Here is a 14,118-nt window from a genome sequence, read left to right as displayed (position 1 = left end):
AAGCATTGCACTAGCAGAATGCCTGAAGATGAACCCAGAATACCACACCCAGATAGACAAAATAGATGCACATTTTCCTATTCCTCTCAGCAAGAACAACTAGAAATTCTGGTCATTCTATCAAAACAGGCATAAGCAAGCTCTAAAAGGAAAGGACACTGATGGACTGTGGACTTGGGACCCAGGGGCAGAACTTTATGGATACTAATAATACCCTGAGGCAATACCTTCCAGGAATGCCCAGGAAAGCAAGACATTCTCAGAGAAAGGAACACTAAGACCACCTGTGGCTGGCAGAATAGTTAAAGGAAGTTCTCTAAACTGGAAATAATGAAAGGAAGAAATTGAAAAGAACTGGGAAAGAAGTGGAAGGGAGTATATATCAATATTATAGGCTTTCCTTCCCTTCTTCAGTTTTCTCAACTGTGTTTGACAGTTGAAGTCAAAGTAAAAATGTTGTCTGATACAATTCTCTACACATATATGTGGAGAAAACACTTGAAATTTCATTAGAAATAGAGTAAGATAACAAATGAATAGATGTGTACATTTTGTATAATTTATTAGAGTAGGTAGAATGACAGTAATAATAGATTGTGATAAGCTGTGTGGACTCATGATGGAATGTCTAGAAAATCACTGTAAAGTCTCTACAAGAAGTACATTCAAAAACACTATAGCTAAAAAAGAATGGAAGTTCAAAATATGTGCAAGCAACCGTCAGGAAATCAGGAAGAAAGAAAACAGATGGAAAATGAAAAGAAATAGAAAACAAAATAGAAGATGGCTGACTTAAACATGGACTATCAATGATTACATTAAGAGCAAATACTATCAATTCACTAATGAAAAGAAAGATAGTCAAAGAGTGGATTCAAAATTCACCCAAATGTGTACTGCCTATATCACACTAACTTCAAGTAGAATAATATAAATAGGCTGATGGTAAACAGACAGAAAGAAATACATCACAACCACATTAGTCAACGCAAAGCCAAAGTGGCTATATTACTATCAGATAAGGTAGACTTCAGAATACAAGAAATTACCAGGGACACCAAGGGTGCTGTATAAGGGTCAATCCACCCAGAGGACATAGCAATCCGAAATGTATATGCACCTAACAATGGAGCTACAAAGTATGGGAAGGAAAAGCTTATAAAACTGAAAAGAAAAAAAAAACCAAATGAACAATTATGGGGTGCTTTCATTATCCCGTCTCAACAATTGATAGACCTAGACAGAAAATCAGCAAGGGTTTAGAATTCAACAATAGCATCAAACAACAGGAGATAATGTGTATTAGAACGCTTGACCCAATGACAACATGCATTGTTTTCCAAGTGCCCATGAAACATACATCAAGATAGACCATATCCTGGACCATAAAAGAAGCCTCAGCAAATTGTAAATATTGGAGATCCTAGAGTATATTCTCCAGAAATAATGGAGTCAAAATTAAAATCATTACTGGAAAGAGGAAAATCTTCAAACACTTGGAAGCTAAACAAATGATTTCTAAAGAACACATGGGTTCAAGGGAGGAGGGGAACATGAAATGCTTTGAACTGGACACAAAGTAAAATACAATATATCCAAATTGTAGAACACAGTCAAAGCAGTACTCAGAGGGAAATTGATAGCATTAAATGCCTCCATGAGAACAGAAGACAAGTCTCACATTAACCATCTAAATATGCCACCACAAAAACCTAGAAAAACAAGAAAATAACCCAAAGCAAGCAAATGGATATAATCAAACAAAAAGCAGTGACACTGAAAACAGAAAGAATAAGAGAAGCAATGAACCAAAGGGCTGATTGGTAGGAAAACTCAATGAAAGAACAATGAAACTGGCAAATCTCTAGGAAAACTGACAATAAGAAAAAACAGGACACACAAATGCCAGCATACCACCTGACACACAGGCATCAAAGTATAAAGAAATACTGCCCCAAAATCCACATACCTGAATTTGAAAATGTAGGTGAAATGAACGAGTTTCCCTCTAGAAACCCAAACTATCCCAACTCATTCCATATGAAATAAGTCATTTTAACAGCAATGTCAATATTTTAAAGTTGAATTTGTAAATTTAAAACTCTCCAAACCAGTATCTTGAGGCCTAGACAGTTTCATGAAGAATTCTACAAAATGTATAAAGAAATAGCACAAATTCTACACAATCTCTTCAAATTAGAGAAGAGGAAGAAATGCTTCCCAGTTTGTTTTATGGATTTAATGTTATCATAATGATCTCTGATACAAATAGCAAGCACATAAAAAGAGAAGAAGAAGATAGCTGACCAATATCTCTCATGAATACAGACACAAAAATCCTTAACAAATTACTAGCAAATAAAGTTCAGAACTATAACAAAAGAATTATACACCATGGCAAGTAGTGCTTCTCCCAAGGATGCAAAGGTCATGCAAAGATTTTTAAAAGCAATAGTGACAAGGCATTATTTCCTAAACCTAAGTAGTAATCTTCAATTACCTTAAAATGTAAAAGATTATTTTGTTTACAAGGCAAAGAGACTCTGCCCACAAGAAATCAATTGGACATAGAGGTAGGTGTAGATACTACATTAGTTTTTATCTTCTGCCTCAGAAATGTCTACAGTTTATTAGAAGCCCATTTCTTAAGTCTGGTAAGATTAAGTCTGCAAGTTTCTCTGTGATTCTAACAATGAGCCAAGGGTGGGAACCCCACAAACAAGGGGATGCCTACAGAGAAGATCTCACTGTATCAAGAGCAGAGGGAAGGAGCTCACAGGAAGAGAAGCATGGCCAGGGTATTGCAGGAGAGTATGCCAAGGAGAAGGAGCCTGGGCTCAGAGAGAGATTAGGTTCAGGAGAAATCCAGTAAGTAGGGGTGGTCCTAGAAGATAATCTCTTTACCCCACCCTGCACTCGTCCTCAATACACCATGCTTTCTGTGACCTCTATATCAGTGTCCCACCCCCATTAGGATGAAGTTCCATGAGGGCAATGACTGTTGTCTGATACCTAACTGCTCCATCCCCAGGTCTAGAAGAGGGCCTGACACATTCAGCAGCCTACGTGTGTTTGACAAATGAGTCCATGAACAAATGAATAAGGAATATGGAAGAGCAGAGAGATAGGTAAAGGCTGAAGCAGCAAACTATTCCCCCCACCCACCCCCTAAAATAACCCTCCAATAACAGGCCTTCCTTGCAGCTTTAAGATTCAATGGATACCGGATCTCAAGAGTAGATCAACTGATTATATTCTATCACAATTCCTAAACATCTTTTAAAGCTCCATGACCCTAAGTCTCTTCTATGGGCCAGAAAATATGCCGGGTGCTGCATATCCATGACCTTTCATCTTCACCCTCTGAGATGTCAGAGGTGAGATATCTGCTTAAGTCCCTTGGCTGGGAAATGTGCAGTCCAGAACTGACCCCTCATCTCCCCAGCTCTAAAAGAACTTACTAGTTCTTTGGCACCAATACTGCCTAGAAAAAAATGAAGAAGGTTCATTACACATTTACCTAATCAATTTAAGCATTGAGTATGGTTTCCCAGCAACTGCATGGACAAAAGTGGAGATTTTGCAAAAACTCAGGAAAAGTCAAGTACCTTGGCTGATGCCTGGTCATACTGTGCTGTCAGTTCGGTGCTACTTGTATTCGAAACTGTCTCATTTTCAGTTAATTCCATTTTTGCTTTGTCCTGTTGGAGCTGGAGTTCTGGCCACTGCTTCGCTTGAGCTTTCATTTCTTTCTTGTGTCCTGGCAGCCATAGTTCCAACTCACCAGCCTGGCTCCTTAACTCTTGAATAGCAAACAAAACCCACATTTTGATCAACATCTGCTTTTCACAACAAATTTACAACTATATTCACAGTGTACTTTTTATGTTACTCTACTCTGAATTCTTGGATCAGACACATAGAAGTCAATGCACATGAACACAGAAACTACTCTTACTGGATTCCATTTCCATGCATAGTTTCCATTGTTATTTATACTCAAGTGTCCTGTAGAAACGAGGAGAAACCAATTTTCTTGTTATCACCAAAAACTTGGGGAAGAAAATGCCTTCGTAAAATTGTGAAAAGTATAAAATTGAGGACAAAAAAGTGGTGATGTCCTACTAAAATGTTTTACATCAGTCACCACTTGGTTTCACACTGGCAGATTAATCCTTGTTTTCTGAGGACATCAAAGAAATCAGTGATGAGCCATGAAAACTTCACCCTCCCACATCTTCCAGCAGCTTTATCTCCAGTAAAGATCAAGGCACTGTGAACCTTCTCTACTGCCAAAGTTCACCACACCTTTTTCTCCATGTCCCCACCACATACACACAATGTTGGTCCCAATGCTACTGGCAGTGGGGGAGTTCTCAGTGGTGAACACTGATGGTCATTTTGGATATATCATAGCACTGGAAATGATCCTAGTCTGCAGAGTAGAGTCCAAACCACCAACTGGTACCCTTGGCTGTCAGCTGCAGCTTGGGGCAGTGTCTAATGTCACAGATTTGCTCCCGTATGAATAAGCTGGCTGCACAGAGCACAGCTCTTCTGCACACACATGCCACACCTCTGGCCCAAAGTGGCCAAACACAGGCTTGTTTCATGGGGTGCAGAAGGAGGCAGAGGAGAAGGGTAAGGAGTGTCCACTGTAACAAATGTGCTCACTGCTTCTGGAAGGACAGGTCAAAGGCATTCATCCTACTTTTGAAAGCTTCAAGGTCCCAGCTTATCAGGACAAATCAAGGTACCCTCTAAAATGGTGATATCTTTTCTTATTCTCAAAAACACAGTATTTCCACATCACCAGCCTGGGGTGCTGACCACAGATTGGCTAACAAAACCCATAAGCACTTTCCAGGACTACAAATGCCTGGAATGACTTCTCAGATTACCTCAGGAAAATGTAAACCTGGCTGAGCACAAAACATTACCTTGACTCTGGGCATTTTGGTGATCCAAAAGTTGAGAACTGCTAGAATGATCACAGAAGCTGCTATAAGCACCTCTTTGCCCGACTTGCAAAGTTGATCTACTGCTCAGAGTCACTTTCAGATTCTGGGAGAAGTGACATGCAGAGTAACCTCTCCTAATGGGAGTCTGTAGAGCATCAGAAGAAGGAGGACTTGGGGTCTGTTCTTGTTGCCATGGGAATGCAGACCAGGAGGCCTGGCGTCGGCAGATGTTCAGGTGCATCGTGGTGTTTTGTGGAAAAACCTGGGTGGCTTTCTGTAAAGACAGAAACACTTTAGCATCCTGCACAAGTCATAGTATTCAAGACTCTTTTCGAGTGGAACATAAAGCCTTGTCAACAGGTTAGCACTCTCACTGGGTACCAGAAAAGAACTGTCATCAAGTCAAGGAAGTCTCAACTACCAGTGAGATTTTCTTAGGGTCGCACTTCAGCACTGAAGAGTTAAGCCAATATTGCTGAGGCCCAATCTGTTCCATGTGGGCTCAGTTTCTGTATTTCTTCGACATCCTTCCAATACTCTAATAAATGCACAAGTGCGAATTTGAATCATGAAATTGGGTTTTCTTCTGCCTGCCCTTTGGCACCACCAAACCCTCACTCTCTGTAGCTTTGCAGAAACAGAATCAAAATTCAACATCAGGCCTGACTGCTGTGGCTCAGTGGCTTGAGTGCCAGCCTGGGAATTGAAAGGTCACTGCTCCAATTCACACTCAGGGCACATGCCTGGGCTGCGGACATCTGAGAAGCAACTGATCACTCTATGTCTTACACATGGACATTTCCTTCCCCCTCCCTTCTTCTCTCCATAAAAGTAAATGAATGATATCTTGAAAAAAGTTGGTAATATTAACCTACAGAGCTCTTTCAAGTATCTCACTTTCTACCATATCATGTCCCACCAAATGTCCTATTAGGTATCTTATGTTGTTACATAATAGCCATTTGTGGCTTTTCTAATGCCTTGAATTCTTCTCTTTTTCTTTCCACCTGCAATCTGACAAGACATGGCTGCAGGTGCTCCATCTCATTCTTTACCTAAGTGCTTTTCCTGCCACAGGGAGAGGTTTAATGTTTATGGACTCACGTTCCTCCACTAAATAACTCTGGAAACCAAGCTTAGGGCAAGAATTGGTACAAATGAGTTAACTGGATAAGAAAGCACAAGGTAATTCTACCTCAAAGTACAGAGATTATTGTTTACTTTTTATTCATCATCATAAGCAATGCTTTTGTCATCCATGAAAATCCTGGTGACTGCAAAACAAGGGTTCAAGGACCCCCCCAAATTAAAATTATTCAGTCTCTAATGTGGGCTTTTGAGCCTCAATATTCAACGTGTCTACTTGCAAACTCTGCCTTCCACTCTTTGTGAAATTGTGCCATTTTACCAAGTTCTTGTTTAGCAGAAATATACCATTAAAGCACAAATGGATTTTCTCAAACAGAGAATATCATGGGAGTACACATGGAAAGGAAAATTCTATAGATACTAGGTATTTTCAGAGTCAGTCCCTCAACAAGAAGGAGGGTTTTCTAGAACATGCATTATGTTGCTATTAAGCAAATATCTTTACCCACCTCTCTCTGTTCATTTATGCACATCCAAATGGAGTTGAAAACCCTTGTCAGCAACTTAGTCAAAGGGACTGGAGAGATGATGGAAAACATTCTCCCCTGAAATAAGTGTTTCATAAGTAAGGATCCTCAAAACCCATGTCCCTGGCAGCAATCACCACAATCCATCAGAAAATCTGCATACGGAGCCATTTCCTCCAGGTGACAAAGCCAGTGTCAGGAATGATTGTGGTCCGACCCTCTCCAAACATGTTAATTATCATTAGATCTTAATAGGGAAAATATATTGCTGTAGTTTCCATGGAATTTGGAGAATATTTAATATTTAGGGATAAGGGAATCTCTCCACTCTATTTTACTCACTCATTGCCTCTTTCTTCAATGAAGAAAGATCATAATCAGCCTTGTGAGGGTGGCTCAGGTGATTGGAGCACTGTCCCATTCACCAAAAAGTTGCAGGTTCAATTCCTGGTCAGGGGATATACCGGTGCTGGGGGTTTTGTCCTGGTCAGTGTATATTGGACGGCTACAGATGGAGACAATGAGGGAGGACATGACAGAGAGAAGAAAGAAGGAAGGAAGGAAGGAAGGAAGGAAGGAAGGAAGGAAGGAAGGAACGAAGGAAAGAAGGAAGGAAATATCATAACCAATGTAGGAGCAAGTTTATTTCTTCAGTGTAGGGAAAATGCACCAGCTCTATGTCAAGCAGATTTTTCTCTCCTGCTATTGTAGCCTATATGAAAGCACTTTCTCAAATGCACACTGCTATAAGACCTCTAATTAACTTATTTTTGCCTCTAATAAGTTTTCACCTCTGCCTCTAATCTTTGCTGTTCTTCAACTTCTTTATTATGTTTTCCTTTTTGATCTTCATATTTGGAACCTAAACACAGACAAGGAGATACAGATTTACTTTGGTCATTGACTTTGTCAACTCACAGATCAGTAGGTAGTTCAGAAACGACTATCTTAGTACAGCAGAAATAACACTTCAATTAGAACAACATATATTGGTCACATTCTTCAAAGATCAAAATCTGTGGAAATACAGGTGTTTTAAATGTTCAGAAATGAAATTCTTCTTGAAACACACCACAGATGGAGAAAGTAAAAGGTGTAGGCTGGCCAATAAGTCTATTTTTTTGAATGAGTTTCTGCAGAAATTTGGAAAAGCCTGGCAAGTGTAGACACTGAAGTCATTCAGGTCCTTGAAAATGGCTACAAGGAAGTTTCATGGTGGGATGCATTTTCCCAAGACATGAGCTAAATTTTAAAAGCTTCCCTAGAACTGGTCCACACAACTTGGTGGAACTTCTAAATGTCAGTAAAAGAAAACTGAGTGAAAACTAGAGTCTTACTAACCTGATGGCTCAATAGAGTTCAACAGATGTACCCATGTACAGGTTACAGCAAGTAGTTGCATTTTGTGAGTGCTCAGAGTAGAAATTAAATTCAAAGCTGAATTAATTCATTTCTTTGTCAGAACAGAAATCTCACTAGAAGAAAGATGGGTATGAAGGGGAAAACTGCTTACTGCTATAATACTGACCTGGTGTTACTCGAGTTGTAAACAGTTTTTGTGCTGTGTCACAGGCACTCCCAGAGACATCAACAGCTTTCTGACTTCTTTCAGGTTCAGATTTATAGCTGTTGGAAGGAAAAAAGAAACATCAGAGTATGCCCAATCACAGCAAAGCCACAGAATAGCAACACCATACTGTTCCCAGAGAGGTATAAGCTTACAAGACTAACCATGTCAGAGCTCTTAGCACTTCATTTACCCAACACACATGTGACAGACATAAACTCAGTGACCTGTCTTTAAAGGGACTTAGGATACTTAGGAAAACAGAAATAAAGCGATAATTACAATGTCATGAAGGCTATAATGAGCACCTATAATAACCACAGAGTGCAAGAAAGAGTTGGGAAGTTGGGGATATATTCCAAGTCAATTTTATATTCTAAGCCAAAGAGAGAGTCACGAATATAAAAGAACCCAGAATTTCATAAACATATGAAAAAACTGTAATCCCTGAAGCATGGGTTAAAAAAATCACAAAACTGGGTGGCATTACTTATGTTTTGAAGTCATAACAAAGCACAGACTTGATCTATGTACCACGCACTTTATCGATCGATCTATTGATTGATTGATTGTGTGTATGTGTGCAGGTAACAGTTTCAAAACACTAGCAATAATCAGGATAATATAATACATAAACATATGGTGGAAAACAGTCACAAAGAAACAGGGGAAGTAAGCTATATATTGTGTAGTGGACAGAATATCCTTACCATTTAAATTCTGAAGACCTTTCAGAGTCATACAACCTAGAAGAAGATGAAATTCTTGCAAGTCTCCAATTTCTGACTTTAGCTTAATACAGAAATATAATGAACACCCTGTTAGAATGGCTGATGTGCACCATTCCCTTTGGCATGCAAGCAGTCCTCCAAGGAGAGAGTGAAGACAGTGCTTGAGTGCCCCAGCTACCAGTCTGGATGAATGTTTCTACTTGAACTGCTTGGTCTTCAGACTTCTGTACAATTTGATTTTCTGGCAGTTCTGGTCCTTTTGCTTTTCACATGTGTTGTTGTCCTTCTTTTGATTGTGGGAGGAGTCAAAGTGTATCCATTTATGCCTTTGTCTTGGTGGAAGTCTTGCAGATGAATTCTGAAGGGCCTTGAAAAATTGGTGTTTCATTTCCCTCTAAAAATTCAACTTTTACCACACCTCCTCTCCCTACTCTTTCATTAGAAAATAAAAGTTCATTCATTTTAAATAGTAAAGAAAAGTATATGCTGCTAGCATTTTTAAGTAAACAATTGTTTCTCGTTTCTCCTTTCTCTTAGAGACAAAAACACAAATCATCACTATCATAAAAGGACGAAAATCAACCGTTTTTGACTAGGTTGGAGGACATGAGTTTTCCAAAATTAAAGGCTTTTGATAAACCTTTCAAATGGCCTAACCAAATTTGGTTGACACATTCCTGAAATGTAGTCAGTGGCTATTGATGGAGAAAAGAAGCTCCTGCTCTGCACTGGAAGGTTATCCAGGAGAGTTTCAACTGTATTCTCAACAGTTTTTGTGGTCTTGTTTTTATACTCTTGAACAGTTCTTACACTAAACAAAGCTACACTCATAATAGTTGTTATTGTCTGAAGTTTATATAGCTGATAAACTTTTAAGAACATCTATATCCACATTAGAAAACAAGAATATTTCAAACTGAATGTGCTACAGGCATATCCTCACCTCATGAGGATGGTGACAATGGATGACATCAATACTAGTAATGCTGACATTTCACAGTTGCTCTGTGCCATGTAAGGAAAGCCCTGTGCAGTGTAAATCTCACAAAGTATGGCTACCAAATGCCACTTTGGAATGAAATTAGGAATATATACAAAAGGGTTCTGTCCTAAAATGTTAAGAATACAAATGCTTCTGTGAAACTTATGAAAACCAGTAGTTCTAAAACCAGCAGCCAAAATATGCTTTCCAAAGAAATGAATATTTCAGCATACTGGGTGAGCTTCCCACTTCCCTCATTCGTGTTTTTCAAAATGAATGACTATTATTCACTCATTTGACAAATATTTGAGGACCTACAATTGCCAGCTACTGAGGATACAGTGACATAGAAGAGGTCCCTGCTCTCATGGAATGTGACAGGGCAGACTATTAACAAGAAAACACAACATTCCACAAGATACAAGTTGATTCCTAACATGCAATTGACTGATAGCCACCTTACTACATGGATAGCAAACAAAAGAGGAAAAAGATCTCTGAGCCTAGGAAAGCATCAAGTAAATGCAACGTGGAATCCTAGGTCAGATCCTGGCACAGAAAAAAGACATTACTGGAAATACTATTCAAATCCTCATGGACTCTCTAGTTATCAGCACTGAATCAATGTTTATTTCTCCTTTGGTCTTTGTACTTCACTTGTTTAAATGTTAACAGTTGTTTCTGTAAGTCTACAGTCATTTGAAGGATCCTTTTTCAAATTTATGGGAGTGTGTTGGTAGACTCAATAATGGAACAATTTCCTAAAGTACTTTTTGCTTTTAGCTTCTATCATTCCCATTATTTGGACAAAACCCCTCTCTGAGAACAAGAAGATACCATTCATGAATGAGCAGTGTGTAGGCCCCACTAAATTTATTTTGATAGTGCCTCTAGTGTTTTGTAAGTGGAAAAGTGGTAATAAGCACTTTTTTATTGCTTCACTAGGACACTGAAATTGGCCAATTGACTAAGGAATGCTTAAGCTCCCTCTCAGATGGAAATCTCAGGAGGAACCTCTTCTGGACTTTGCTTTCCTCCCTCCATCTCCAGCTCAGATTCTACCACCAGGGCTTTAATCACCCTCTTCCCAATATCCTCAATCATTCCATGTCTTCTGTCCCATTGCCCTGGCCACATAGAATCCTAAATCAACACTGCTGTTCACCGTCTCAGCACTTATGTCCCAAACGCTAAAGAAAAATAAATTGTACAGCTCTGTAGATGGGTCCCACTGGAAATTCCTTCCTGGTCTCCAATCTCAACAAGATTGAGGACAGTTTTGGTATCACTTACTGTGATATCACAGAGAAGCACAATGCTTGTTCATTAAACTTAATGAACATAGAGAGAGTAAATGAATAAAGTGAGCAACCACTCAACTAATTTCTATAGCAATGAATTATGCACTAATAGGACTCGAGTATGTCAGAATCAATTTTCCTTAGATCATTAAATTTTCCACTGGGAAAAATATAGCAATGTATAATAATTACATCATTCAAGGAAAAGATGAATGTATCTTATGAATGTATACGCAGATATCCATTTAAACACCATTCCAACAATTACCTCTTAAGTTCCCGTTCCAATTTCCCCATTTGTTTTCTGGTTGAACTCAGTTGTCCTTCTGGGATATTCACTTGTGACTCCCTGACATGGAGTTCGTGAGAAATCTTCTGCTTAGCCTTCTCCAGGTTTTCACATATTCCCATCAAACTTTGATTCTCCCTCTCAGAGGTTGTGGCCTCCATTTCTTCTTTCTCAGCCTTGTGGGGATTGTTCAAAAGGAAAGAGTTCTCTTACTTTGTGAATTTACCAGGTATTCTTTGGAAAACTGAGCGTACCATGGATGACCCATTTTCTGAGACAGGGATGTCATCACCCAGAGAACAATGCCTGCTGAATGCAGATATTTCTAGGACCTCACTTTAAAGTCTCTAAAGAAAAAAGTTCTACAAACTCAGGTATTGTTTATCTTGGCTTAGGGTACATGTACCCTTGCTGGAAAGGGAGCTTTTGGTATGCTTCCAAGAATTAAGAAATGAATACAGATAAAAATAAGCCTTGTACCTCTCCCTTCACAGCTAATTTTCAACTTTGACTGCTAAAGCCAGTATGTACAAAAAACTGGAAAATCCTCCCTTCTAGAACTTCTAGAAGCAGTGACTGCATCACTACTATACTGGTTCATGAAGTGGTAAGAAGGAATCACTGTTGAAGTTTTCCTCTACCAGTCCTGAAGAGATGAGGTCTGGGGATATCAAGACAAAGCCCACTCTGAAAAACTGATAGCCATTTAGACCACAAAGTGTTCTCTGCTGTCCCCTCCTCCATACTAGCACGTAAGCAGAAGGGAGGACAGAGGATGAAGACAACAAGGTAGGTAAAATGTCTCAAAACAGACCCTGACTGGTGTGCTTCAGTTGACTGGGCATTATCCCATGAAACCACAGGTTGTGGGTCCAATTCCTGGTCAGGATACATGCCTGGGTTGTGGCTTCACTGCCTGGTCAAGGTGCATAAAGGGGACAACCAATCTATGTTTATCGCTCAAAACAATGTTTGTCTCCTGCTCTTTCTTGCTCCCTTCAACCCTCTGTAAAACTCAATAAATAACATCTTTCAAGAAAAGCATCCTGAAAGGGGACAGATCCATACCACAGAAGGGTAGCAAAAGCATGTTCACCTTCCACAAGGTGAAATAATTCAGACAAACAGTGAGTGGACTGTCGTGAACCCCAGATTTTCAGGGCTACCTTTTGTGTTTGCTTTTGCAGCACAGCCTCCAGAGTTTCCCGTTGAAACTGCCTTTGCTGCTTTTCTTTTTTCAGCTTGTCCAGCTGTCCTTCCAGCTCTTGAATTTTCTGAAGAGCTCTGGTGGGCAGGCCTTCTTTCCAGTCGCCCACTGCCCAGCTCATTTGCTCTCTTTTGTTTGTCATTCAAACAGTTGTGAATAAACTGAAAAGAGTAACTAGACTGTTAGTTTTAAGTAGAGTGAAAGGGCACTAAAAAGTCTGAGACTGATGCGTCTACAGAACTATTGCTAACATCAAGTTTGAAAACTCCCTATTTCAAAACATAACGAAGCATGCATAACATCTGTCTTCCCATCCTCTGAGAGGGGACTACCAATAACACTGATTGGGAGTTATATCATATGCTAGTTTGCATACCCTTGCTTCCTGTTTTCCTTATTTCCCCTTATTTTGGACTTCTTAGAGGGTTACCTGCTCTCTACTGATCAGTTTGTTTCTATTGTATAAAATATGACTATTTGGCCCTGATGTTTTGAGTGAAATAGGTCCTATAAACAGATCAAATGCACGAGCTATGTTGTAATATTTTTCTTTCCCCTCTTCACCTCCTTCATTCCCACTGCCTTTTTGTTGCCCTACCTCTGGGAGGTTCATAACCTAGTCACAGCACTCCTGGTCACAGTCTCTCCTGTCACAAGAACCGCCTCACCTTCCTGTAGCTTTCATTTCTTGAATTAATCCATGAATGAACAAAGCTATTCCTACAATTAACACTATAATCACTGCAAAATGCAGTAAAGTCTCACTGCTCACAGACCTTGACCAGGAAACAGGCACATATCCTCAGTGATTCACACTCCAGCTCAGTTGCCTACCACACCTGTGACCTTGGGCATGCTATTCAACTCCTCTGTGCCTTGGTTTCTTCATTTTCACAATGGGCGATAATTATGGTGGCAGCTACCTGAAGCCTCAGGACACTTTTCTATTTCTCTCCTTCAGCCTATGTAACCATGAGGCAAGTGATGTATCTCCTTCTCAGCCACATCTTAGGACATTTAAATCAGCTGGGAGGAAAAGCAAGGCAACATTTCTTCATTCATTAGCCCTTAGCATTTAAGTGCAAACCACTCATTTTCCAATTATTTTGGCAATGGGGTTGAGAAAGAAGTTCCTAAATAAAGTGTATAGCCACTTTAGTGCTTTGCATGAATCGCCTTTTCAATGAAATGTGTTATCAGAAGAACTACTAAATAGTAGATGAAAGTACAAAGAATGATAACAAGGATTTTCAATTATCAAGACAGAGTAGCAAAGGTCTAGGAAAACAATTTATTTATCAATCTTTGGCAAGCTGTGTTTTCCCCGCCAGTTTTTTTTTCTCTCAGGTGTCAGTTCTTTGAACACAGCATCTTAAACTCCTTTCCTGTTTCTTCCCCAAAACTCCTGAAGAATGCCTCAAGCCTTTCTGCCATTAAGAGGCAATTTGCACTGTCCCAATAGAC

At 39.5% G+C, this 14,118-nt stretch overlaps 1 protein-coding gene across 1 annotated transcript in view; it reads right to left on the bottom strand.

Moving 5' to 3' along the window:
* LOC119056799 (centromere protein F-like) overlaps positions 1–12,775 on the bottom strand; it is a 54,679-nt gene extending 41,904 nt beyond the window's left edge. Inside the window, 6 exon segments of the mRNA XM_053667931.1 lie at positions 3,609–3,802; positions 4,941–5,235; positions 7,342–7,439; positions 8,091–8,203; positions 11,427–11,623; positions 12,614–12,775. Of these exon segments, the coding sequence (XP_053523906.1) occupies positions 3,609–3,802; positions 4,941–5,235; positions 7,342–7,439; positions 8,091–8,203; positions 11,427–11,623; positions 12,614–12,775 (1,059 nt within the window).
* Positions 12,776–14,118: the final 1,343 nt, after the last annotated feature.

Source organism: Artibeus jamaicensis, unplaced genomic scaffold, assembly GCF_021234435.1.
Source record: "Artibeus jamaicensis isolate MK-2021 breed Jamaican fruit bat unplaced genomic scaffold, CSHL_Jam_final contig_475, whole genome shotgun sequence".
Classification (NCBI taxonomy): domain Eukaryota; kingdom Metazoa; phylum Chordata; class Mammalia; order Chiroptera; family Phyllostomidae; genus Artibeus; species Artibeus jamaicensis.
The sequence above is the reverse complement of the archived record's forward strand: the minus strand, read 5'-3'. Positions and strand labels throughout refer to the sequence as shown.